Source organism: Heteronotia binoei, chromosome 16, assembly GCF_032191835.1.
Source record: "Heteronotia binoei isolate CCM8104 ecotype False Entrance Well chromosome 16, APGP_CSIRO_Hbin_v1, whole genome shotgun sequence".
Classification (NCBI taxonomy): Eukaryota; Metazoa; Chordata; class Lepidosauria; order Squamata; family Gekkonidae; genus Heteronotia; species Heteronotia binoei.
The window spans coordinates 59,722,753-59,749,398 of NC_083238.1; the positions used below are offsets into that span (position 1 = coordinate 59,722,753).

Below are 26,646 nucleotides of genomic sequence, written 5' to 3' on the forward strand. Positions count from 1 at the left end.
ACATTTACAGATACTATAAAAGCATAGTTAATAAAACAAGATAAAATAAAGCCAGCGGTCTATAAGAGCATTTTGTTCCATCCAAAGATGTTCGTACCAAGTTTATTGACTGAGGTATGTATCAACTGTGGTTTGTCATCACAGGTACAAACTCCAGTTTGTTCCGGAGGAACCAGAACAGAGAGAGGGAAGCTCAGAACAGCAGCGAATGTTGCCTCTCCAGCTACATCGGCTGTGGATGGTGTTGTTCTAAGGATGCCGCCTGTCTTGTCTATACACACAAGCACACACAAGTGACTAATTGAGCAAGAATACGCTTCAGTACCTTGTATCCTACTACCAGGGGGAGAATTTTAGCAGGAGCTCCTTTGCATATTAGGCCACACACCCATGATGTAGCCAATCCTCCAGGAGCTTACAATAGGCCCTGTAAGAAGAGCCCTGTAAGCTCTTGGAGGATTGGCTACATTAGGGGTGTGTGGCCTAATATGCAAAGGAGCTCCTGCTAAAATCCCACCCCTGCCTACTACTCTGCTTGGCAAAATTGAAAGCCTCGTTCCTAGGGCTGACAGATCCCAGTGGGGGATGGAGGGGGATCTACTGGGCGCACAAGGGAGGCTTAGCCGACGTGCAGCCATGTGCCTACGTCACTGCCCATGTGACTTGGAAGTGATGTCATCACATCACAAAGATTTTCTGGTGTTGGGCAAAACCTCTACAGTAAATTTAGCTTCTGCCATAGAGTTTTTGCCCAAATACCAGAGAGTCGCTCTGTCACGATGATGTCACTTCCAGGTCACACAGGCAGTGACGTAGACATGTTGCCGCATGTCAGCTGAAGTATTCCTCTTTTTCAGGGATCTCCCTCTTTCATTTATTTATTTACTCATTTATTTCTGTTAATTCATACCCCGCCCCTCCCGCAAACGGCTCAGGGCGGCTTTCAACAATAATAACAATGATAACGTTAGAATATCATCAAAATTACAATATCATAAATATAATAAAACATTATTAAAATCATAAATGGGTATGAGAATATAAGAGAAGAAGCCATGTCGGATCAGGCCAATGATAGTCCAACGCTCTGTGTCACGCAGTGGTCAAAACCCAGGGGCCATCAGGAGATCCAACAGTGGGGCCAGAACTCCAGAAGCCCTCCCACTGTTGCCCCTCAAGCACCAAGAATACAGAGTATCCCTGCCCCAGACAGACCAGTGGCCAAAACTCAGGTGCCCTCAGGAGGTCCACCAGCAGGGCCAGAATTCTAGAAGCCCTCCCACTCTTGCCCCCCCAAGCACCAAGAATACAGAGCGTCCCTGCCTCGGACAGGCCAGTGGCCAAAACTCAGGTGTCCTCAGGAGGTCCACCAGCAGGGCCAGAATTCTAGAAGCCCTCCCACTCTTGCCCCCCCAAGCACCAAGAATACAGAGCATCCCTGCCTCGGACAGGCCAGTGGCCAAAACTCAGGTGTCCTCAGGAGGTCCACCAGCAGGGCCAGAATTCTAGAAGCCCTCCCACTCTTGCCCCCCAAGCACCAAGAATACAGAGTATCCCTGCCCCAGACAGACCAGTGGCCAAAACTCAGGTGCCCTCAGGAGGTCCACCAGCAGGGCCAGAATTCTAGAAGCCCTCCCACTGTTGCTCCCCCAAGCACCAAGAATACAGAGCGTCACTGTCCCAGACATAGAATCTAAGAGAAGCCATGTTGGATCAAGCCAATGGCCTACCCAATCCAACATGGCTACCCACCAGAAACTGATGCCCTCCAGTGTATTTCACAACAGAAATATAAAAATACAACCTATAGCCATAAAATATAAATACCACAGGATCAAGGGCTGTAAAGGCAACAGTTACCCCTCGATGCAGAGCGGTGCATCCCAGGATATCAGCCGTGTCCACAGACGCTTCTTTTTCAAGTAACAGCAAGGACACAGCATCTATGTGCCCATAAGCCACAGCGAGCATCAGTGGGGTCCTAAAGAAAGAGAAACCATCATTGTGTCAAGCAAAATCTGTGGATTTTTTATTTTTTACTTAATGCGTCGCAGATTCAGTAAGAAAGTTTACGATCACTTTATATACCGAGGAGAAAATGACATGTAGCGAAATCTTTGCTCTGGTAAGACCTCACCTGAAGTATTGTGTACAGTTTTGGGCACCACATTTTAAGAAGGATATAGACAAGCTGGAACGGGTCCAGAGGAGGGCGACAAAGATGGTGAGGGGTCTGGAGACCAAGTCCTATGAGGAAAGGCTGAAGGAGCTGGGGATGTTTAGCCTGGAGAGGAGGCGGCTGAGAGGTGATATGATCACCATCTTCAAGTACTTAAAGGGCTGTCATATAGAGGATGGTGTGGAATTGTTTTCTGTGGTCCCGGAAGGTAGGACCAGAACCAATGGGTTGAAATTAAATCAAGAGTTTCCAGCTCAACATTAGGAAGAACCTCCTGACTGTTAAAGCGATTCCTCTGTGGAAGAGGCTTCCTCCTCGGGAGGTGGTGGACTCTCCTTCCTTGGAGGTTTTGAAACAGAGGCTAGATAGCCATCTGACAGCAATGAAGATCCTGTGAATTTAGGGGAGGTGTTTGTGAGTCTCCTGCATTGTCCAGGGGGTTGGATTAATGACCCTAGAGGTCCCTTCCAACTCTATGATTCTATGATTCTTCACTTTCTGAAAATGGTCTTCACCCGTCTTTCATCCTTCTAAACTTACTGTAAATGGCTAATGCTGAAACTAACAATTTTAGTATCAGTTCTGAATGTATTCTTAAAGTGAAAGGGGGGTAGCGCTATTTTACCGAACTCATACCGAAAAAAAATCAGGATTAGGCTGCGTTTCATTTAACACACCATTGTGGCATTATTTTTTGATACGATGTTTGGTTCCATTATTAAGTTTATTCAGGGCTTTTTTTGTAGCAGGAACTCCTTTGCATTTTAGGCCACACACCCTGATGTAGCCAATCGTCCAAGAGCTTACAGTCAGCCCTGTAAGAAGAGCCCTGTAAGCTCTTGGAAGCAGCCCCATGGCGCAGAGTGGTAAAGCTGCAGTACTGCAGTCAAGCTCTCTTCTCACAACCCGGGTTTGATACCCGGCAGAAGCTGGGTTTTCAGGTAGCTGGCTCGAGGTTGACTCAGCCTTCCATCCTTCCAAGGTCTGTAAAATGAGTACCCAGCTTGTTGGGGGTGGGGTGGGAAAGCGTAGATGACTGGGGAAGGCAATGGCAAACCACCCCGCAAAAAAGTCTGCCGTGAAAACATTGTGATGCGATGTCATCCCAGAGTCGGAAATGACTGGTGTTTGCACAGGGGACTACCTTTACCTTTGTAAGCGCTTGGAGGATTGGCTACGTAAGGGGTGTGTGGCCTAATATGCAAAGGAGTTCCTGCTACAAAAAAAGCCCTAAGTGTATTTATGCAAAAAAGAGATATCGAAATGTATTCAAAGAGTTCAAGTGGAAAGATTTTCCAGCTTCCATTTGGCCCATAGATGGAGGAGACAGGAGTGCTAATAAACTGTAGTCTCCTTCCCACTTTGACCTCTATTCAGCAGTCAAGCACATAATTCAGTTTAAGAACATAAGAGAAGCCATGTTGGATCAGGCCAATGGCCCAAATAGCCACTGATGGACCTCTGCTCCATATTTTTATCTAACCCCCTCTTGAAGCTGGCTATGCTTGTAGCCGCCACCTCCTGTGGCAGTGAATTCCATTTGTTAATCACTCTTTGGGTGAAGTACTTCCTTTTATCCATTTTAACCCGACTGCTCAGCAATTTCATCAAATGTCCACGAGTTCTTGTATTGTGAGAAAGGGAGAAAAGGACTTCTTTCTCTACTTTCTCCATCCCATGCATAATCTTGTAAACCTCTATCATGTCACCCCACAGTCGACGTTTCTCCAAGCTAAAGAGCCCCAAGCGTTTTAACCTTTCTTTAACCTTAAAGTGTTCCAAACCTTTAATCATTCTAATTGCCCTTTTCTGGACTTTTTCCAATGCTATAATATCCTTTTTGAGGTGCGGTGACCAGAATTGTACACAGTATTCCAAAGGAGACCGCACCATCAATTTATACAGGGGCGTTATGATACTGGCTGATTTGTTTTCAATTCCCTTCCTAATAATTCCCAGCATGGCGTTGGCCTTTTTTAGTGCAATCGCACACAGTGTTGACATTTTCAGTGAGTTATCCGCTACGACCCCAAGATCTCTCGGTCAGCCTCTGTCAGTTCACACCCCATCAACTTGTATTTGTAGCTGGGATTCTTGGCCCCAATGTGCATTACTTTGCACTTGGCCACATTGAACCGCATCTGCCACGTTGACGCCCACTCACCCAGCCTCAACAGATCCCTTTGGAGTGCCTCACAATCCTCTCTGGTTCTCACCACCCTGAACAATTTAGTGTCATCTGCAAACTTGGCCACTTCACTACTATTATTTTAGATTATTTTAGATTGATTTTAGATTTTTATATTATGTAAATTTAATGGTAAATTTTAAATGGTACAGAAATGTATAATTGTTTTATTGTTTAACATGGCTTTTGCCACACTCTGTAAGCCGCCCTGAGCCTGCCTCGGTGGGGAGGGCGGGGTATAAATAAAAAAAAAATATTATTTATTATTACTAACTCCCAACTCCAAATCATTTATAAGCAAGTTAAAGAGCATGGGACCCAGTACTGAGCCCTGCGGCACCCCACTGCTTACCGTCCTCCACTGCGAAGACTGCCCATTTATACTCACTCTCTGCTTCCTATTAATTAGCCAGTTTTTGATCCACAAGAGGACCTGCCCTTTTACTCCATGACTCTCGAGCTTACTAAGGAGCCTTTGATGAGGAACTTTATCAAAAGCTTTCTGCTTTTATGAATTCCACCTCTCTGTCAGAAGCAGTGAATCAGACCCCATGCGTGCAGTCAGCAGAAACAAGTGGCAGAACCTTCCCCTTCAATGAGCCACTTAGAATCCTCCCCATTTGGGGAGCATTCACACACGAAAACCCTGCCACAACCTGAAATGACAATTCAAGACGATAAGGTTCAGAGGGCATGCTGAACGTTCTGTCCAACAAGCGAACTTTGGTACACGTCTCTGTTCTTACTGCCAGTTACAAAACTATCGCCCCACATTTTGGACTTTTCCGCATTCGCATTTCCCTTGCTTGGGTGTTTCTGTTGCGTCTGGTTTTGCCCCCTCTTCTGCAGCACAAGTTTTGCTCCCTCTGGTGGTCGATTCGATATTACACAGCTTTATGTTCCGCATAAAAACCCAGCAGATCAAATCTTCAGAGAGATATGCTGAACAGAAACTGATGTAATATCAAATGGACCAACAGAAAGATCAAAACACGTGCAGAACAGAACCCTACCCCCCAAATAAACAGAAACTTACAAGTGGGGAAAATGAGAATGTGCAAAAGCTCACAGTTGTAGTAGAGTGGTTCCTCAGTGGAACAGGCTTCCACAGGAGGTGGTGGGCTCTCCTTCCTTGGAGGTTTTTAAACAGAAGCTAGATGGCCATCTGACAGCAATGAGGATCCTGTGAATTTAGGGGGAGGTCTTTGTGAGTTCAGAGTGGTTCCTCAGTGGAACAGGCTTCCTCCTTGGGAGGAGGTGGGCTCTCCTTCCTTGGAGGTTTTTAAACAGAAGCTAGATGGCCATCTGACAGCAATGAGGATCCTGTGAATTTAGGGGGAGGTATCTGTGAGTTTCCTGCATTGTGCAGGGGGTTGGACTAGATGACCCTGGAGGTACCTTCCAACTCTATGATTCTAGAGGAAAAACAGACATCCCACTACTGACAACAGGTATGCTCGTTTCCAGTGACAGAGATAAGAACATAAGAGAAGCCATGTTGAATCAGGCCAATGGCCCATCCAGTCCAACACTCTGTCACACAGTGGGGGAAAAAACAAAAAAACAAGTGCCATCAGGAGGTCCATCAATGGGGCCAGGACACTAGAAGCCCTTCCACTGTGCCCCTCCAAGCACCAAGAATACAGAGCATCACACCAGAATACAGAGCATCACACCAGACAGAGAGTTCCAACAAAACGCTGTGGCTAATAGCCACTGATGGACCTCTGCTCCATATGTTGATCCAATCCCCTCTTGAAGCAGTCTATGCTTGCTAGATCCCATACTGGCTTAGAACGTCTCTTTCCAAGGCCAAACTGCATCTCCCAGAGTCCCTGTCACATTCCTTCCACTATTTCTTGCCTGTCCTGGCAGCAAGTATTATCTGAGTAGCACAGAAAAGAGGTTTGAGGGATAATTTACCTCCTATCCAGGATCACTGATTAGCTGAGCCCTGGAACAAACGTATTTTTATTTAATTGGCCCTTGCATATAACTAGCATATGCGTTTCCACATCAGAAAGAAATCTAAATGCGCTTTTGACCTGAAGCTGTCTTTGATAAGAAACAACAGCAACTACTTTGAAGAGTCCGTGGAAGTATTAGGAATCAAAGTCCCCAGTTATCGATTGCCTTTAGCGGTTGTTTTTCTGTCCCCTCGCTCTCTCTCCTCCCACCTCTCATCTCATGGGTTTTAACACAGCCGGCAGGACCAAGTGTCTATTCAGCAAGGGAAGGAGGGAAATTGTTGTGCGCAACACAGGAAATGTCAGCCACGGATGCACAAGAGAAAATCTCTGGATCAGGGCAACAGAGATCCCACCTTCAAGCCTCACTATTCCTACAAACATTCAAGCTGAGCCAAGTGCCGTTTCATGCCGCACCAACACAGCATCCAAGGAAAGCAAACTTACTGTCCTTTGGCATCCGTCACGTTGGGATTATCCGCAACTTCTAATAAAAGCCGTAAACATGGAGTGTGTCCGTTAATGACTGCAAAGGACAAAAAACACTGTCTTTAGCATTTGGGGAGGGGCCACGGTTCAGTGGTAGAGACTCTGTTTGACATGCAGAAGGTTCCGGGTTCATTCCTCAACATCTCCAGTTAAAAATGGCCAAGTGGGAGGTGGTGGGAAAGACCCCTGCTTGAGACCCTGGAAAGCTACTGCCAGTCTGAATAGACAAGGCTAACTTCAGTGGTCTGATAAGGTGGTGTCACGTGTGTTCAAAAGCAGCATGCACATACTTTTATATTTACTGCTGTTCCAGATTTCAGATGTCCCCTCCTGAGGATGTCTATGGCTATATCATATCAGGGTGTCCAAACATGCTTAACGTAAGAGCCACACAGAAAAACGTCAGATGTTTGAGAGCTACAAGACATGAAGGTGGATGGGCTTGATCTGGCCCATCAGCTCCTGAGACACTGACCATGCCCACGTCCAATTCACTGTGCAATTTTATATATTATACAGAATGAGAGACAGCATCAGGCAAGAATAAAAGCAGCCTTGAGCTGCGACACATCAGCTTATTTATTTCAATGTTTACCTGAACTTTGATGGTAATAAACTGATCTACTTGAGAGCCAGTTTGGTGCAGTGGTTAAGTGTGCAGACTCATATCCAAGAGAACCAGGTTTGATTCCCCCCTCTTCCACTTGCACCTGCTGTAATGGCCTTGGATCAGCCATAGCTTTCATAGGAATTGTCTTTGAAAGGGCAGCTGCTGCAAGAGCTATCTCAGCCCCATCCACCTCACAAGGTGTCTGTTGTGGTGGGGGTGGGGGGAGATAAAGGAGATTGTGACCACTCTGAGACTGAAATTCAGAGTATAAGGTGGGATATAAATCCGATATCTTCTTGGGGCAACCAAAGGTTGTTTGGTGTAGTGCTTTAGAGCAAGTTTGGTGTAGTGGTGAAGTGCGTGGACTCTTATCTTGTAGCTGCTAGAATGGCCTTGGGTCAGCCATAGCTCTCACAGGCATTGTCCTTGAAAGGGCAGCTGCTGTGAGAGCCCTCCCAGCCCCACCCACCTCACAGGGTGTCTGTTGTGGGGGAGGAAGATCTAGGAGATCGTAAGCCACTCTGAGATTCTGATTTAGAGAGAAGGGCGGGGTATAAATCTGCAGTCTTCTTCTTCTTCTTACCTGAGGCATGAAGAGGGGTTCGTCGGGTGATGTTATCTTTCACTAAGACAGATGCACCCTGGTTCACGAGAGCTTCAACACATTCCGCGTGCCCTTTGAACGCGGCCAGATCCAAAGCTGTGCGGCCCTTTTCGTCCTTAATATCCAGATCTACCAGAGACTGGAGAAGCACCTCTAATGCTTGATGATGACCGTTATAGGCCTAGAGATTTTGTAAAAAAAAATAAATAAATAGATTTTTGAGGGAAAAATCTAACACACACAATGCATATAATGCACTCCATATAATAAATTGATCAAAACTGAATACATTAAAATAAAAAAACATAAAATTATTCAAAATACAACATTTCTCACGTAAGCTTTAGAATCATAGAGTTGGAAGGTACCCTCCAGGGTCATCTAGTTCAACCCCCTGCACAATGCAGGAAACTCACAAACACTTCCCCTAAATTCACAGGATCTTCATTGCTGTCCGATGGTCAGCCAGCCTCTGTTGAAAAACCTCCAAGGAAGGAGAGCCCACCACCTCCCAAGGAGGAAGACTGTTCCACTGAGGAACTGTTCTAAACTCACAAACACCTTCCCCTAAATCCACAGGATCTTCATTATTGTCAGATGGCCATCCAGCCTCTGTTTAAAAACCTCCAAGGAAGTAGAGCCCACCACCTCCCAAGCAGGAAGCCTGTTCCACAGAGGAACCTTTAAGATCAACAAGGTTTCATTCAAGGTATAAGCTTTTGTGTGCAGACACACTGCTTCAGATACAATGAAGTGGATGTTACCACTCCATACATATAAGCAGACGGTGAGCAGTAAATTAGCAAACAACATTATGAAGATGTTTCACACAGGAGTGTCAAACATGCGTCCTGGGGGCCTCATCGGGCCCTGGGAGGGTTCCGATCAGGCCCCTGAGCAGGTGGTTCTTGTCTGCTTCCTTCTCCCTGTCTCGTGCTTCCTTCTGCATCTCAGCTTGCTTTACAAGGCTTGCTCAATCACACAGGAGCCACAGAGCAAAACCTTGATTTTCTCTGTTGGTTGAGGCTCCTCCCCCTCCTGGTCTGCTGGGGAGGGAGAAAAAGAGCCAGGGCTTCCTTTGCCCAGTTCCCTGGATCCCATGGGAGAAATACAAAAAACGCACCTTTAAGACCAACAAGTGCTAATGTTTTAAGCACGTTTTATTTTAAGGGTTTTTTAAAAAAAACATCTTTAGTTGTGTTTGTCTCTGTTCTTTAAAAGTTTATATCTCCGCTACTCAGGGCTTTTTGTGCAGAAAAGGCCCAGCAGGGACTCATTTGCATATTAGGCCACAGCCCCTGACATCAAGCCAGCTGGAACTGTGCGTTCCTGCTCCAAACGCACAGTTCCAGCTGTGCGTTCCTGTGCGTTCCTGCTCCAAAAAAGAACCCTGCTGCTACTTAATCTTAAATAGGTACACGCATGGCCCAGCCCGACATGGCCTCATTTACGTCAGATCCGGCCCTCATAGCAATTGAGTTTGACACCCCTGGTTTAACAGATTCAAGGACCAAACAGGAATTGCAAGCTTAGTTTATGTGGTTACCATTTGTTTGGGTTTAATTCCAGGGAGAACTTAGTGAAGGAAATAAATCTGTCAACATTGGAGATTGATGGGGAGCTGTATCCTTAATTGTGGAATGCTGGGAGTAATTATGCTCCATCCTTCTCCTCTCAAATGTGAAGGCGACCTTACAGTATGATCGTCCTTGAAGCGGGGTGACTGGCTGTGTAGATTTCCAGGAGGGGCTGTCTGATTATTTTAATAAGACCGCAATCCTAAAATTCATATACTTACAGCTAAGTGCAAAGGGCTTTTTGTAGCTGCTGAATCCGATTCCTCCAAAATGTTGCTGGTTTTCTCTAGAAGCTGCAACAACAGCAAAAGAGAAGAGCGGTACGCTTTTATCACTGCGACAATAAGATAACAGCTATAAAACACTCGTTTTTGAACAGTGCAGAAAAGAGAATTTGGATGATAGCCCATGAAATCCTGTTGACAGGACAGGGTGTGGGGAGGACGCAATCCATATATATAATATACAAAATGGAGTGATGGTATACAAAACCATACAATGTAGCAACACCCGACACTAGGCTTTTTGAAGTATTAAATAATACAGTATCACATTGTCTGCAAGTTCTGCCCACTCGGTCCCAGATGGAGACCCTGGGTTCTTTATTACTCCGTTTCAATGTTATTCTTCAGTGGTACAGCCCCATGGCGCAGAGTGGTAAAGCTGCAGTACTGCAGTCGGAGCCCTCTGCTCACGACCTGAGTTTGATCCCAGCGGAAGCTGGTTCAGGTAGCCGGCTCCAGGTTGACTCAGCCTTCTATCCTTCCGAGGTCGGTAAAATTAGTACCTAGCTTGCTGGAGGGAAAGTGTAGATGACTTGGGAAGGCAATGGCAAACCACCCTGTGAAAAGTCTGCCGTGAAAACGTGAAAGCAACGTCACCCCAGAGTCGGAAACGACTGGTGCTTGCACAGGGGACTACCTTTACCTTTACAAGCTATAAACAGAGCAATGATAATCATTATAATTCCATGTTACCAATTATACATGATTTTTATTCTTAAAATTAATTAATACTGTATAATATTTTATAGGCTGACCTTCAATCAATTTTTTATTTTTTATCAGACGCGATGCAATCTTATTCAATCAAAGTATCAAGCTATACAATGAAATGAAAAATTATTTGATTGTTCATAATGTATGTAATACATATACTTAATAAAATTACCTTTGAATATTTATTTCCAATTCCTTTACATAGCATAATTCATCTACTAAAATGAAATAATAAAATACGTCATACAACACATACTATTCAAAAACTTTCACTATTAGTATTCTATTATTTATCCAAATCATCCTTACCAAATTATTTTTTGTATATTACATAAATAATGAACAATCATAAATATCAAAGATTTCAGGTTTTCACGGCTGGTAACATCATTAGGATTTGTAGAATCTTTCGGGCTCAAGTGCCGTGTTCTACTGGAGAAAGTTTTCCTTCCAGACGTTTCGTTCTCAGCTGCGGAGAACATCCTCAGTGGCGTTGCAGCTGGAGCAGGCACTCAGACCTGTGTCCAGCCTACAAATAGCAGCTCTCCAGCAGCCCTGGCCCCACTTAATGCACAGCAGCCAAGAAGGTCAGAGCGCCTGCTCCGGCTGCAACGCCACTGAGGATGTTCTCCGCAGCTGAGAACGAAACGTCTGGAAGGAAAACTTTCTCCAGTAGAACACGGCACTTGAGCCCGAAAGATTCTACAAACCCTAACAATCATAAATAATTTTTCATTTCATTGTATAGATTGATGCTTTGATTGACTAAGACTGCATCGCGTCCGATAAAAATAAAGAACCCAGGGTCTCCACCTGGGACCGAGTGGGCAGAACTTGCAGACAACGTGATACTGTATTATTGAATACTTCAAAAAGCCCAGTGTCGGGTGTTGTTACATTGTATGGAGGACACAACCCACCCACACCGTTGTAGTATCTGAGCACTACCGTGTTGACCGATGGGGATGCTGTAGGTGGGACAGAGACGGAAGGAATTTCACCCACCACTTCCCTGTCATGACCCGGAGAGAGGTTTAAATAATACTGTAAATAATGGACTGCAGAATTAAAATAGCCAGGGATGGCAGCTCTGGGCTGGGAAATACCTGGGGATTTGTGGGGGGTGGGTTAGAGCCAGGGAAGGGAGGGGCTTCAGTGAGGTATAATGATGCCACAAAGTCCATCCCCCACAGCAGGGCTTCCTGCATTTTTTCCAGGGTTACTGACAGAGCTGTAGCCAGGATTTCAAATTTGATGAGGCCACAGGCAGGATTTTTTTGGGGGGGTGGGGGGGCAGAGGGATGGGCTCTCAGTGCCAACTCTCAAGATATCCTGTGAACGCCCCTAGAAAAACAAATGCCGCCTTATCCCTTTTATTATCCAGGGCCGGATCTTTCTTGTTGTTGTCCAGTCTCACAGTCAAGTCCAACTCTTTGCGACCCCATGGACCAAGTCACGCCAGGCCCTCTTGTCTTCCACCATCCTCTGAAGTCCGCTCACATTCGTGTTTGTTACATCAGTAACGCTGTCCAGCCATCTCCTCTTTTGCCGTCCCCTTCTTCTTTGGCCTGTCTTTCCCAGCATCAGGGCCTTCTCCAGCGAGGGCTCCCTTCTCATTGGGTGGCCAAAGTATTTGAGCTTCAGCTTCAGCATCTGACCTTCCGGGGAACAGTCTGGGTTGATTTCCCTTAGGACTGACAGATTTGATCTTCTTGCAGTCCAAGGGACATCTCAAAAGCATCTATTCTTCTGCGCTCAGCCTTCCTTATGGTCCAACTCTCACAGCCATACATTAAGAAGAATTGAGAAGAATTGCAGATTTATACCCCACCCTTCTCTCTGAATCAGAGGCTTACAATCTCCTATATCTTCTCCCCCCACAACAGACACCCTGTGAGGTGGGTGGGGCTGAGCGCTCTCTCCCAAAAGCTGCCCTTTCAAGGACAACCTCTGCCAGAGCTATGGCTGACCCATGGCCATTCCAGCAGATGCAAGTGGAGGAGTGGAGAATCAAACCCAGTTCTCCCAGATAAGAGTCCACACACTTAACCACTACGCCAAACTGGATTACTACTGGAAATACCATCACTTTGACTATACGGACTTTTGTTGGCAGGGTGATGTCTCTACTGTTTGTTATACTGCCCAGGTTCGCCATAGCTGTCCTCCCAAGGAGCAAACATCTTTTAATTTCATGGCTACAGTCACCATCTGCAGTGATCTTGGATCCTTGGGAGGAGCAAAGGGGGAACTTGCCCCGGGCACCACCCGAGGGGGGCACCAAATTGGGTGTCACGGCTGGGGCCGGGTCAGGCAAAGTCCAGAGGCAGTCCGAGGTCTGTAGCCAGCAAGCAGGAGTGTCCGAGGTGCCAAATCCAAATCGCTGTGCAAGTATCGCAGGTCCGAGGTCCAGAAGCCGAGGTCAGGGAGTCCAGAAGTCAAAAGCCAAAGTCAGGGATTCAGGAACCAAAGTCAAGCCGGAGTGGATGCTAGAACGTCAGGGAGATGACTAGTTGCTTCCACAAAGCCTCCTCCCAAAGCCCACAGCTATATAGCCCTCTGCTGGCTGTTGCCCATTTGGGCTAATTGCTGGCTCTGGGAGGCAGCCAGGATCCTGTTACAACTCAAGCATCCTTGCTCTTAGGAGGGCCAGAATCCTCTCAAAACTCAGGACTCAGGGAGCGTCTTGCTTGTGAGCGTGCCACCCTCCTCCGATCCCTGAGGTCCTGACGGAGGCGGTCACGCACACGAGCCACCCGAGAGGGCGAGGCAGGGGGGCTGGGATCTTCTTCAGCAGGAGGCAGGGGTACTGGTGCAGGTGGCAGGGGTACAGTTTCCTTGGCAGACTCGTCTTCCTCTGCAGGGTCCCCAGCACCCATGACACTATCCCCCCCCCAGGGCCCCCCTCCGTCGAGGGACCTGGGAGGTCGGGGTGGTCATTGTGGAACTGTTGCACCAAGTCCGGGGCATGAAGATTGTCCACAGGCTCCCAAGACCGGTCTTCTGGGCCGTATCCCTCCCAGTCCACAAGGTACTGGAGGCCTCCGCGATGGTACCGGGAGTCCAGGATCTGGTGCACCTCGTATTCTTCCTCGTCATCCACCAACACCGGTGGTGGCGGCGGTGGGCAAGGAGGCCGAGCTGGGTCAGGGGGTGCAGCTGGAACAAGGAGGGAGCGATGGAACACAGGGTGAATGCGGAGGTGAGGTGGCAACTGGAGCCTGAAAGCAACGGGGTTTATTTGGTCCATGACGGGGTAGGGTCCGATGAACCGCGCATCCAGCTTGTGAGACCGACCAGGCCGGCGCAGGTAGCGAGTCGAGAGCCACACCTGATCCCCCGGCTGGACTGGGGGGCCTTCCTGCCTCTTCCGGTCCGCAGCCAGTTTATAGGCTTCCTTGGCCCGCTGTAGCTGCTCTCGGAGCAAGTCTTGGCTGGCGCGGAGTTCTTGCAGGTAGGCCTCGACGGCGGGGACATTCGTGGGTGGCAGGATCGCCGGGAAGAACCGAGGGTGGTAGCCGTAGGTTGCAGCAAACGGGGTCATTTGGGTAGACGAGTGGACCGCGTTGTTGTATGCAAACTCCGCTAGAGGCAACAGAGTGGTCCAGTCGTCCTGCTGGTAGCAGGTGTAGCAGCGGAGATATTGCTCTAGCGTGGCATTGGTGCGCTCTGTCTGACCATCTGTCTGCGGGTGGTAGGCTGAGGACAGGTGCACTCGAGTACCCAGGCTGGAATGGAGGGCTTGCCAGAACCGAGAGGAGAACTGGGGCCCCCGGTCTGAGATCAGGTGGGCTGGGAGTCCGTGCAGACGAAAGATGTGTTGCAGGTAGAGCTGAGCTGTCTCCTGAGCTGTGGGAAGTTTCGGGCACGGAATGAAGTGGGCCATCTTGGTAAATAGGTCGACGACCACCAAGATGCAAGTCTGACCTTTGGATCGTGGGAGTTCCGTGATGAAGTCCATCGAGATGGTATCCCAGGGTCCTGAGGGTGTGGGCAAGGGCTGTAACAACCCCGAGGGTTTGGCCGGGATGTCTTTGGCCCGCCGACAGACGTCACAGGAGCTGACATAACGGGCAACATCGGAGCGAACTCGTGGCCACCAGAATTCTCGCGTCAGCAAGTGGGTGGTCTTATGCTGTCCGAAGTGCCCAGCGGGCAACGAGTCGTGGGTCAGGCGTAGCACTTCTGCCCGTAAGGGCCCGGTCGGCACATAGAGGCGTTCGCGGTGTAGCAAGAGACCGCCTCGAGTCGTGAACTCGCCTGCCGAGTCATCTTGGAGGGCCTGGAGGTGTTGCTGGACCCAGGGATCGTTGGCCTGGCTAGCACGAATGTCCTCCACGAGTGTGGGTGTAGTGGAGGTGGCTGCAAACACTGAGGGCGGCAGGATGGGAGCAGCGGGCGCGGCCTCAGTTGAAGCAGGGGCGTATTCCAGTTTCCGGGAGAGTGCATCTGCTTTCCGGTTCTGGGTATGGGGGATGTAGGAGATCTGGAAGTCAAAGCGAGAGAAGAATAGGGACCACCGGATCTGGCGCTGGTTGAGACGGCGGGTGGTCTGGAGGTGCTCTAAGTTCCGGTGGTCGGTGAGCACTTGAACAGGGTGGCGAGCCCCTTCGAGGTAATGCCTCCAAACCTCAAAAGCCGCCTTGATTGCGAGCAACTCTCTCTCCCAGATGGTGTAGTTCTTCTCCGCAGCGGTGAGCTGGCGCGAGTAATAGGCGCAGGGCTGGAGTGGCTGAGACGGCTTCTCGCGCTGGGACAGCACTGCTCCCAGGGCCACGTTGGAGGCATCAGCTTCCACCGTAAAGGGAAGCTGGGTGTCAGGGTATCTCAGGAGTGGCCCGGTGGCAAAACGGGTCTTCAGAGTGGAGAAGGCGTTATCGGCCTCTGGGGACCAGTGGAAAGGTTCTTTGGGGCGGAGTAGTTGAGTCAGGGGCGTGGTCAGAGATGCATAGGCCGGGATGAATTGCCGATAATAGTTGGCGAAACCAAGGAACCGCTGCAGGTCTTTGCGATTCTGAGGGGCCTGCCAGGTCAGGACCGCTTCCACTTTTTTCGGGTCCATGAGGATTCCCTGTGGTGACACAATGTGACCAAGGAACTCGACGGAGCGCAGGTCAAAGTCGCACTTCTCCAGCTTGGCGTAGAGGCCATGGGCTCGTAGGCGCTGCAGGACCTGGCGGACGTGCTCGGCGTGCTGGGCAGGATTGCGGGAGTAGATTAGGTTGTCATCCAGGTATATGATCGCGAAGCGGTCGAGCAGGTCCCGGAATACATCATTCATGAACCTCTGGAAGACAGCGGGGGCGTTGGTCAATCCGAAGGGCATCACCAGGTGCTCGTACTGCCCGTATCGGGTCCCAAACGCGGTCTTCCATTCGTCTCCGGGCCGTATGCGCACCAAATTGTACGCTCCGCGGAGGTCCAGCTTGGTGTAGATTTGGGCCCCCTTTAAACGATCCAAGAGTTCAGGGATCAGTGGTAGAGGGTACCGGTCGCGGATGGTGATCTTGTTCAGGGCCCGGTAGTCATTGCACAGCCGGAGCTCCCCACTTTTCTTCTTCACGAAGAGGACTGGAGCAGACAGGGGAGAAGTTGAGGGTCGGATGAATCCGCGTTTCAGGTTCTTGTCCAGGTAGTCTTGCAAAGCTGCCAACTCAGGCTCCAACATTGGGTACAGACGCCCCACCGGGAGTGGTGCCCCAGGTACCAAATCAATGGCACAGTCATAGGGTCGGTGAGGGGGAAGCTGATCCGCTCCTGTCTCCTCAAAGACATCGGCGAAATCCGCATACTTCTGAGGGAGCTGAGGACCACCACTCGGGATGCCGGCTGCTAGAGTGGTGGGAGGAGTCAGATGGGGGCATGGGTCTCGGAAGCGTAGTTCCTGCTGGGCCCAGTCCACGATGGGGTTGTGCAGCTTCAGCCAGGAAAGGCCTAGAATCAGCGGGAAGCGAGGCATGCGGGCGACATCAAACTGTAGCTGTTCTTGGTGCTGCTGGACGTGGAAGGTGATGGGACAGGTCTCCTGGGTGACGGGGCCAGAACGGAGGAGGCGCCCGTCAATAGCCTCCACCAGCGTTGGAGTCTCTTTTGGCTGCACTGGAAACTGGTGCTGCTTTACAAAGGCGGCATCTACGAAACAGTGGGCCGCTCCCGAGTCCAGCATGGCATACACGAACAGCCAGCGTCCATCGGGCAGACAGAGTTTGACTGGTAGCAGGAACGGGCCCGGGGTATCAGCCTGTTGTTCGGAGGACCCAGCTAGTCGCCCCAGGCTGGAGGGTCCACTTACGCCTGGGGCTGGCCTTTTGGCGGCGGTGGCAATGTAGGTCCGGGTATCCGATGTTTAGCAGGGCAGCCAGAGGCATAGTGGCCTGCCGTGCCGCAGTAGAGGCACAGGTTCTGCGTGCGGCGTCTGGCCTTTTCTTCTGGAGTCAGGCGGGGTCGAGCAGCTCCAAGCTGCATAGGCTCACCCTCGTCTCTGGTACTAGCTGGGGATGGGAGAGGAGCCAAGTGGCATGGCGCAGGGAGCTGGCGCCCTCGGGTCTTGGCTTGGCGGCGACTTTCCAGGCGGCCATCGATGCGGAGGCAGAGGGTGATAAGTTCCTGGAGCGTGGGGGGCCGCTCCACCCTGGCCAGTTCGTCCAGGACTTCCTCTGCCAACCCCTCGGTAAACTGGTCCATCTGAGCAGCCTCATTCCACGCCAAGTCTTGGGCCAGGAGCTTGAATTCGGTGGCATACTGAGCCACCGAGGACTGGCCTTGTTTCAGGGCCCTGATTTTCCGGTTGGCTGTGGCTGCTTGGACTGGGTTGGAGAAGGCAGCAGACAGGTGGGCCTCAAACCCCTGGTAATCAGTCAGTAGGGGAGAGGACCCAACCAGTAGGGGTGTGGCCCACTTGGCCGCCTGCCCCTTTAACAGACTAATGATAAAACACACCTTCGTCTTGTCATTGGGGAAGTCCCGTGCTCTTAGTTCAAAGTACAGCTGACACTGTGCCAGGAAAGCAGGAAATTCTTCCACGGCACCCCCAAATCTGTCAGGTGGGGGAACTGGGCACTTGGCTGGAGCACTTGCCACAGGTTGTTGCTGCAAGTGCACTACTGCCTGTGTTAGCTGCTGTACCTGGGCTTGGAGTGCAGCCAGTAGTTCGGTGGTTTCACTTGCTTCAGCCTCCATCCTGTGGAGTGGGTGTTTGTCGGGTGGAAGCAATCTGTCACGGCTGGGGCCGGGTCAGGCAAAGTCCAGAGGCAGTCCGAGGTCTGTAGCCAGCAAGCAGGAGTGTCCGAGGTGCCAAATCCAAATCGCTGTGCAAGTATCGCAGGTCCGAGGTCCAGAAGCCGAGGTCAGGGAGTCCAGAAGTCAAAAGCCAAAGTCAGGGATTCAGGAACCAAAGTCAAGCCGGAGTGGATGCTAGAACGTCAGGGAGATGACTAGTTGCTTCCACAAAGCCTCCTCCCAAAGCCCACAGCTATATAGCCCTCTGCTGGCTGTTGCCCATTTGGGCTAATTGCTGGCTCTGGGAGGCAGCCAGGATCCTGTTACAACTCAAGCATCCTTGCTCTTAGGAGGGCCAGAATCCTCTCAAAACTCAGGACTCAGGGAGCGTCTTGCTTGTGAGCGTGCCACCCTCCTCCGATCCCTGAGGTCCTGACGGAGGCGGTCACGCACACGAGCCACCCGAGAGGGCGAGGCAGGGGGGCTGGGATCTTCTTCAGCAGGAGGCAGGGGTACTGGTGCAGGTGGCAGGGGTACAGTTTCCTTGGCAGACTCGTCTTCCTCTGCAGGGTCCCCAGCACCCATGACATTGGGTATGAAGTCCATTCTATTCTATGGAACCATAAGATAGAATGGGCTCTTAAGGGGGCATCATTTTTAACCCCCCCCCTCAAAAAACATGTAGATCCGGTTCTGTTATTATCACCAAGTTGCGCACCTGCTGTCGTCTTCTCCTGCACTTTTTATCAGGCTGGATGGTGATGGGGGGAGGAGAAAGAAACGGATGAAGGCCTCTTGAACAGAGTGGCAGCCAGCAATGGGGGACTGGTTGGTGGAGCCAGAAACGTTACACGGGGATTGATTGGTGGGGCCTGGGTCTCCAGGGCCCCATCATAGCTACAGGCCTGGCTACTGATCCTGATTGTAATAGGTGTCACCTGGAGGATGGCCACCCTAAAAATAACAGAGCTGAAGAATTGTCAGGGAAGGGGGGGGGGAATGTTAACACATGCAGAGTGGGCGGGTGGAAAAGACTGCTGCTTTCGTATCCAAGCAGATGAGGCTGTTGGAAACGAACGCTAATGAGCTCACTTCGAATGCTGAATGCACAAATTTGACAGCCAAACGGATGTCTCCTCAGGCTTCCGGAAAACGTCGGATGACAAATGGATAAAAACGAGGCTCAAAGAGATACAAGTAATGGTTCCCCGGTACCTCTTGCCAAACGTAATTCGTCATACTAATTGAGGACAAATTGCCATGGGGATTTGATGTAATTATTTGTTGTGCCACACCGACACACCAGACGAAGAAACTCGGTAGAGAAACCCACACAGGCGCACACGTGCGTTTGGCTCTTGGGAAATGCCCCCAGGCTTTGGTTTCTGCAAACCTCAGCTGGGTTCTAGACGTGCTCACAGAACGCTACTTTGATTGCAGCGCATGACAGAGAAAGAGGTGAAGCAACACCACTGTGGAGGTAGCGAATGCAGTTGTGACTCTAAGGGCACGTTCACACGTGCTAAATTCAGTTTCAATCCACTTCAGCAACCATTCGCAAATGGATCATCAGGTACCCCCTGGCACTTAAGAACATCAGAGGAGCCCTGCTGGATCAGACCAGTGAGGGTCCATCTAGTCCAGCCTCCTGTCTCACACAGGGCCAACCAGTTCCTCTGCAGGGCCAGCAACAGGGCAGAGAGGCCGAGGCCTTCCCCTGAGAAGAACATCAGACGAGACCTGCTGGGTCAGATCAGTGAGGGTCCATCTAGTCCAGCATTCTGTCTCACACAGTGGCCAACCAGTTCCTCTGGAGGGCCAACAACAGGGTAGAGAGGCCGAGGCCTTCCCCTGAGAAGAACATCAGGAGAGCTCTGCTGGGTCAGATCAGTGAGGGTCTACCTAGTCCAGCATCCCGTCTCACACAGTGGCCAACCAGTTCCTTTGGAACTCCAACAATAGAGCAGAGAGGCTGAGGTCTTCCCCTGAGAAGAACATCAGAAGAACCCTGCTGGACCAGACCAGTGGGGATTCATCTAGTCCAGCATCCTGTCTCACACAAATGGCCAACCAGTTTCTCTGCAGGGCCAACAACAGGGCACAGAGGCCAAGGCCTTCCTAAGAACTTCCTAAGGGGGGAGCGAAGCCTCATAGCATCGTGCACTCTCTTAAGAGAATGCTTTACTGAAATGGCTGCACTGAAGCGGGTAAGGAAAGGCTGGCGTCTCTCCTCTGAGCATGCCGGGGGGGGGGGGGGAGCGAATTAGGCATTTGTCTTGGGTACCAGGAGGGGGGGGGAGTCCAATTCAGCACCCCCTCCTGGTGCCCTATGCAAATGCCTAATTTGCCTAATGGGTGAGCCGGCCCTGGTTCTGATCCCACTCGCGGGCTAGGGTGGAATAAAACTAAACTAAACTATAAACAAATAAAATAGACGGATCCTCCATGCATCTACTGAATCCCCTCTTAAAGCTGCTTATTCCAGTGGCCCTCACTACATCTTTTGGCAGCGTATCCCACATTTTCATCACTTTCATCAATGATTCTCAAGTTTCAGGGAAGGGGGGGACGCAAGTAGAAGAAGCTCATTTATATTTTATCCTCCAGAACGGACTGCGCTTCAGGTAGCGTTAGCTTTCTCTTTGAGTTAACGAAAAAAAAAAACCAAGCACGAAACAAGAATGGGAAATAACATACTCCAAAAAAAAAGCACATGCTTGAAAAGAAAAACAAAGAGCTGTTAATTTCCAACGGTCAATTAAGAAATTTGAGTACTGAAAAAAGGGACATTTGCTTCAGCTCTTCCAAACCCCACACGACACATTTTTTTTATCAATCCAGTTCCCTTCCACTTCTCGTTTTGCCAACAGTCTGTATTCCACAGCCGTGTCTCTATAATACATTTCTTTGGGATGGCAGTTAACAAAAAGCCGATACAGTCTAGTGATATTAATCTCACCCATGACTCTGAAATATTACCGAACGGCCTCAGTTACTATTTCTGATTAATGAAGGCTTGAACGAATTACCACCAGACTAAAATTAGTGTACTGCAGGAACGGGAAGGAGGCTATTTTTAGAATAATAAAAGAATGCAGGAATGAGTGAGGCATAATTATCCATAAATCGTGGGGTCTGTCAGTCGAACGTTTTATGAATGGCTGGTTACAGATAAAAATGGATGACATTCAGCCGCTGGAGCCGTTCCTTTTTGCTAGCGTGACATATGATTTCAGTCTGTCTCCTTTCTTTCCCCCAGACTACATGATGACAGGGAGACAAAACAACACACACACACACACACACACACACACACACAAATTCTCAGCTTTATCCTTTCATAACAAGAGGTGGTAACAAGAGGTGGGCAGCTCTTGCTTGTAATGCTGTGATAAAAGCTACAGCTGAAATTGGTTTTCTATCAATGTTCTCCTGCTCAGAGAGACCGCTAGGTGGAAGCCTGTCTTTACGGGGGAAGAAGAAGAAGAAGATTATGATGATATTGGATTTATATTCCGCCCTCCACTCTGAATCTCAGAATCTCAGAGCAGCTCACAATCTCCTTTACCTTCCTCCCCCACAACAGACAGCCTGTGAGGAGGGTGAGGCTGAGATAGCTATCCCAGAAGCTATCCTTTCAAGAACAACTCCTGCAAGAGCTATGGCTGACCCAAAGCCATTCCAGCAGCAGAGGAGTGGGGATTCAAACCTGCTTCTCCCAGATGAAGAGTCCGTGCACTTAACCACTACACCAAACTGGCTCTTTCAAGGACAGCTCTTACGAGAGCTATGGCTGACCCAAGGCCATTCCAGCAGCAGAGGAGTGGGGAATCAAACCCGGTTCTCTCAGATAAGAGTCCATGCACTTAACCACTACACCAAACTGGCTCTTTCAAGGACAACTCCTGCAAGAGCTATGGCTGACCCAAGGCCATTCCAGCAGCAGAGGAGTGGGGAATCAAACCTGCTTCTCCCAGTTGAGAGTCCACGCAATTAACCACGACACTAAACAGGATCTCAGGCCAGGGGGCAAAGCTATGGGGGGAAGGAAACCCACACTTGACTATGGCTCAGTAGAAGAGCTTCTGCTTAGTATACAGAGGATCCCAGGTTCAATCCCTGGTGTCTGCGGTTAAAAGGAACAGATAGGAGGTGATGTGAAAGACCACATCCTGAAACCCTGGAGAGCTGCTGCCAGTCCGAGCAGACGATACTGACCTTGATGGATCAATAGCCGATTCAGTATAAGGCAGCTTCATTTTTATGGGGAGGGGCTGTGGCTCAGTGGTAGAGCATTTGATTGGCATGCAGAAGGTCCCAGGTTGCATCCCCAGCATCTCCATCTGATATGATATAAAAGACCTCTCTACCTGAGACCATGGAGAGCCGCTGCCAGCCCGAGTAGGCAACACTGATCTTGACGGACCAAGGAGCTGACTCAGCATAAGCAACTTTCACGTCTTCAAGGCTCCAATTTGTCTACTGTGCAGGAATGACTGGGTTGAGGCAAAAAGCAACAGGAACCATTGCTTTTGCCCACTACCACCAGCAACCTGGAGTGGAGCGGCACATCGGTCTGAAGTGGGGCATAACTATGGCTTGTGGGCCATAATAAGAACAGACTGGCAGAAAACCAGGGCCTTTTTACTTAGCAGGAACTCCTTTGCATGCTAGGCCACACACTCCTGATGCAGCCAATCCTCCAAGAGCTTGGAGAGCCAGTTTGGTGTAGTGGTGAAGTGTGCAGACTCTTATCTGGGAGAACCGGGTTTGATTCCCCACCCCTCCACTTGCACCTGCTGGAATGGCCTTGGGTCAGCCATAGCTCTTGTAGGAGTTGTCCTTGGAAGAGCAGCTGCTGTGAGAGCCCTCTCAGACCCACCTACCTCACAGGGTGTCTGTTGTGGGGGGTGGGGGAGAAGATATAGGAGATTGTAAGCCACTCTGAGTCTCTGATTCAGAGAGAAGGGCAGGGTATAAATCTGCAATTCTCTTCCTTCCTTCCTTCCTTCCTTCCTTCCTTCCTTCCTTCCTTCCTTCCTTCCTTCCTTCCTTCCTTCCTTCCTTCCAGTTTGGTGTAGTGGTTAAGTGTGCGGACTCTTATCTGGGAGAACCAGGTTTGATTCCCCACTCCTCCACTTGCACCTGCTAGCATGGCCTTGGGTCAGCCATAGCTCTGGCAGAGGTTGTCCTTGAAAGGGCAGCTGCTGTGAGAGCCCTCTCCAGCCCCACCCACCTCACAGGGTGTCTGTTGTGGGGAAGGAAGGGAAAGCAGATTGTGAGCCACTCTGAGACTCTTCGGAGTGGAGGGCGGGATATAAATTCAATATCTTCTTCTTTTTCTTCTTACAGGGCTCTTCTTACAGGGCCTACTATAAGCTCTTGGAGAATTGGCTACATCAGGGGTGTGTGGCCTAATATGCAAAGGAGTTCCTGCTACAAAAAAAGCCCTGCTAAAAACTATTCCTTGTTGAAAGAGACCAAAGGCTATCCTCCTCACAATGGCCAACTTGATTCTCCCTGGGAAGCTCAAAAAGGAAGCCGAAACCGGTAGCCATCTTGAATCAAGAAAATCCAATTAAGTGTTATGAGAAGAAGAATCCTCCGTCCTGAACCTATGCATTAAAAGCCACTGTGATGGCCAGATTCGGAGTACTGTGTACAATTCTGGTCACCACACCTCAAAAAAGATATTATAGCATTGGAAAAAGTCCAGAAAAGGGCAACTAGAATGATTCAAGGGTTGGAACTCTTTCCCTATGAAGAAAGGCTAAAGCGCTTGGGGCTCTTTAGCTTGGAGAAACGTCAACTCTGGGGTGACATGATTGAGGTTTACAAGATTATGCATGGGATGGAGAAGGCAGAGAAAGAAGTCCTTTTCTCCCTTTTTCATGATACGAGAACTCGTGGACATTCAATGAAATTGCTGAGCAGTTGGGTTAGAACAGATAAAAGGAAGTCCTTCTTCACCCAAAGAATAATTAACACAAAGAATTCACTGCCACAGGAAGTGGTGGTGGCTACAGGCATAGCCAGCTTCAAGAGGGGAGTGGATAAACATATGAAGCAGAGGTCCATCAGTGGCTATTAGCCACAGCGTATTGTTGGAACTCTCTGTCTGGGTCAGTGATGCTCTGCATTCTTGGTGCTTGGGAGGGACAACAGTGGGAGGACTTCTAGTGCCCTGGCCCCACTGAAGGACCTCCTGATGGCACCTGTTTTTTTTGGCCACTGTGTGACACAGAGTGTTGGACTGGATCGGCTATTGGCCTGAACCAACATGGCTTCTCTTGTGTTCTTATGTAAATAACTCTCTTCTTTCACCTGGCCTGCAAATACAGAAAGATCTAACACTGATGAAGTCTCAAAAGGAAAAGAATCACAGTAACAGTTGTACGGAGCAAAGAGAATACGAACGTAGTTTTTGAATGTCCCGTCTCCACCCCTAGCAAGGCCTACTCACCAGTTCTAAACACTGCCTGTGTCCATAAGCAGCTGCATAGTGCACCGTATTGTAACCTTCTTTGTCCTGTATCGATGGGTTGGCCTCGTGCTGGAGGAGGAATTCTAGACACCTGTAGAGTGTTAACAAGGATGAAGACAAAAGTTACACCATCTCATTGCTTATAAAGATCAATGCCAAGGCAACACGTGGGTAAATTTTATAAGGCCTTTGTATGCTAGCTTTCTCACTATGACCGAGTCAGCATGGTGCAAGGGTTAAGAATGACGGGCTCTAATTTGGAGAACAGGGTCTGATTCCCCCCCCCCCTCCACATGAAGTCTGGATGGAAGGTATTACCATGCAAATTTCTCCATCATGCGGCAATTCAAAGGAAGGGAAGTACCCCAGATACTGACAACAGCTATGGCCCAAACAATGTTCCCTCTAAGCTGCAGAGTCTTGTGAGTAAAAATTCTATGGTATGATAAGATATTGGAATACTTTATTATAGAAAAAAAAACAATCTAGGACAAAATACTTCCAGTACTTACTGTTCTAAAAAGGTAAAAGTAGTCCCCTGTGCAAGCATCAGTCATTTCCGACTCTGGGGTGACATTGCTTTCACAACGTTTTCACGGCAGACTTTTTACAGGGTGGCTTGCCATTGCCTTCCCCAGTCCTCTACGCTTTCCCCCAAGCAAGCTGGGTACTCATTTTACCCACCTCGGAAGGATGGAAGGCTGAGTGAACCTGGAGTTGGCTACCGCTGGGATCGAACTCAGGTCATGAGCAGAGGGCTCCTACTGCAGTACTGCAGCTTTACCACTCTGCGCCATGGGGCTCTTGCACTTACTGTTCTATGCCTACTGAAAAACGGTATCTGGTATTAGACTATACGGTAAAGTATAATATATTCCCTAGTGACTGTAGAATGAATGACCTTCTATGTTTCGAATTCTGCACATCTGAGTAAGGGCTACCAATATATGTCAAATCTCCTTATTGATGTAGAATAAAACTGTAACTAGAAAGTTGTCAATGGATTGCATTCTGGAGAGGGTTGTTATGTTTATTCTGGCAGTATCTAGCTGTTGTAACAAAATATTATTGTATATAAGTTTTTGTGTGTTAAGTATTTATTTGTATTGTACGAAGTTTTAATTGAAAATTAAATTAAATTTTAATTAAAAAAAAAAACCTGCCCCGTAAATGCTTTTTTAATACAGATCCCATCTCATTGCCAACTGACACAAAACTAATAGCTACAACAACAAGACACATCAGGCGTGAATCTAATCTTTGTGAAGGACAAATATTCCTTGCAGCGTAGCAACACGATGTCTTTTCACTTAAACACAACAGTACATCATGTTCAATTTTCCTTCCAGCGCTACAGCGGCAGCAGCCAACACAAAGCAGGGAGGTTAAACACGAAATACAGACAGACACCAACAGACCAGCGAACTACAGTTAGCTCTCAACGGGCTCAGCTGTTGTATGAAGCAGCACAGGGAGTGAGGAAAAGGAAGGTGTGCAAAAAAAAAAACACGCAACCCAAAGAAGCGAAAGCATCATTCAGAGGCAGAATCCGACTGCCCTTCCAACAGCAAACTTACAAGGTGGCTTCTTTTTCCTTCATTTCATGGGCTTTTTCAAGTTCTTCCGCGTTTTCGTGGGAGTTACCCAAAACATTCTTTCTTCTTTACATAAGGGACAGAAGAATGCAACTCATTTTTAAAATGGTGACTTCGGAGAGTCTCTAGTATAAGCCATTACCTGTTCCTTTCACAGCACAACCAGGACCACTTTGCTTAAAAAAAAAAAATGTTCCAAGACTGTCCTCTGACAGTGAATTCCACATTTTTATCACTCTCTATGTAAAGCAGTATTTCCTTTTGTCCTTCCTGAACCTACTGTCCATCAGCCCTGGGTTTCCTAGCTGCCAACACTGGTATGGAGCACATTCAGAGATGTAAATGTACGAGCCAGTTTCCTCACACCATATTTTGTAATATGATAGAAAATTAATGCATCAAAATGTACTAAATAATAATATTTCAACCAGTATAGGTAACTGAGGTTGCAAGCCTAAAGCAGTCTACTCAAAGATAAATCTCATGACAGACAGACAGATAGATGATGGATGGATGGATGGATGGACAGTTAGATAGACAGATGGATAGATAGGTAGACAGATGGATGGATGGATGGATGGATGGATGGATGGATGGATAGATGGGTGGATGGATGGATAGATGGATAGACAGATGGATAGACAGACAGGCAGAAGGATGGACCGATAGATGGATGGGTGGGTAGATGGATGGATATTATTACAGCCACTAGATCAGCCTAAGTCTCATGTTATTCC

The 26,646-nt window shown here is 48.9% G+C and overlaps 1 protein-coding gene across 3 annotated transcripts in view; it reads right to left on the reverse strand.

Annotated features, from left to right (window-relative positions):
* Positions 1-26,646, reverse strand: part of ANKRD44 (ankyrin repeat domain 44) — a 132,654-nt gene that overhangs the window by 27,062 nt on the left and 78,946 nt on the right. For 2 of the 3 annotated variants that reach the window (XM_060257397.1, XM_060257395.1), the window contains exons 14-18: positions 24,294-24,405; positions 9,836-9,907; positions 8,017-8,218; positions 6,782-6,860; positions 1,861-1,981 (exon numbers count right to left, since the gene is read on the reverse strand). In XM_060257397.1, the coding sequence (XP_060113380.1) occupies positions 1,861-1,981; positions 6,782-6,860; positions 8,017-8,218; positions 9,836-9,907; positions 24,294-24,405 (586 nt within the window). Of the gene's footprint in view, positions 1-1,860; positions 1,982-6,781; positions 6,861-8,016; positions 8,219-9,835; positions 9,908-24,293; positions 24,406-25,891; positions 25,976-26,646 lie in introns of all 3 variants that reach the window. The other variant, XM_060257396.1, reaches the window with a different exon arrangement.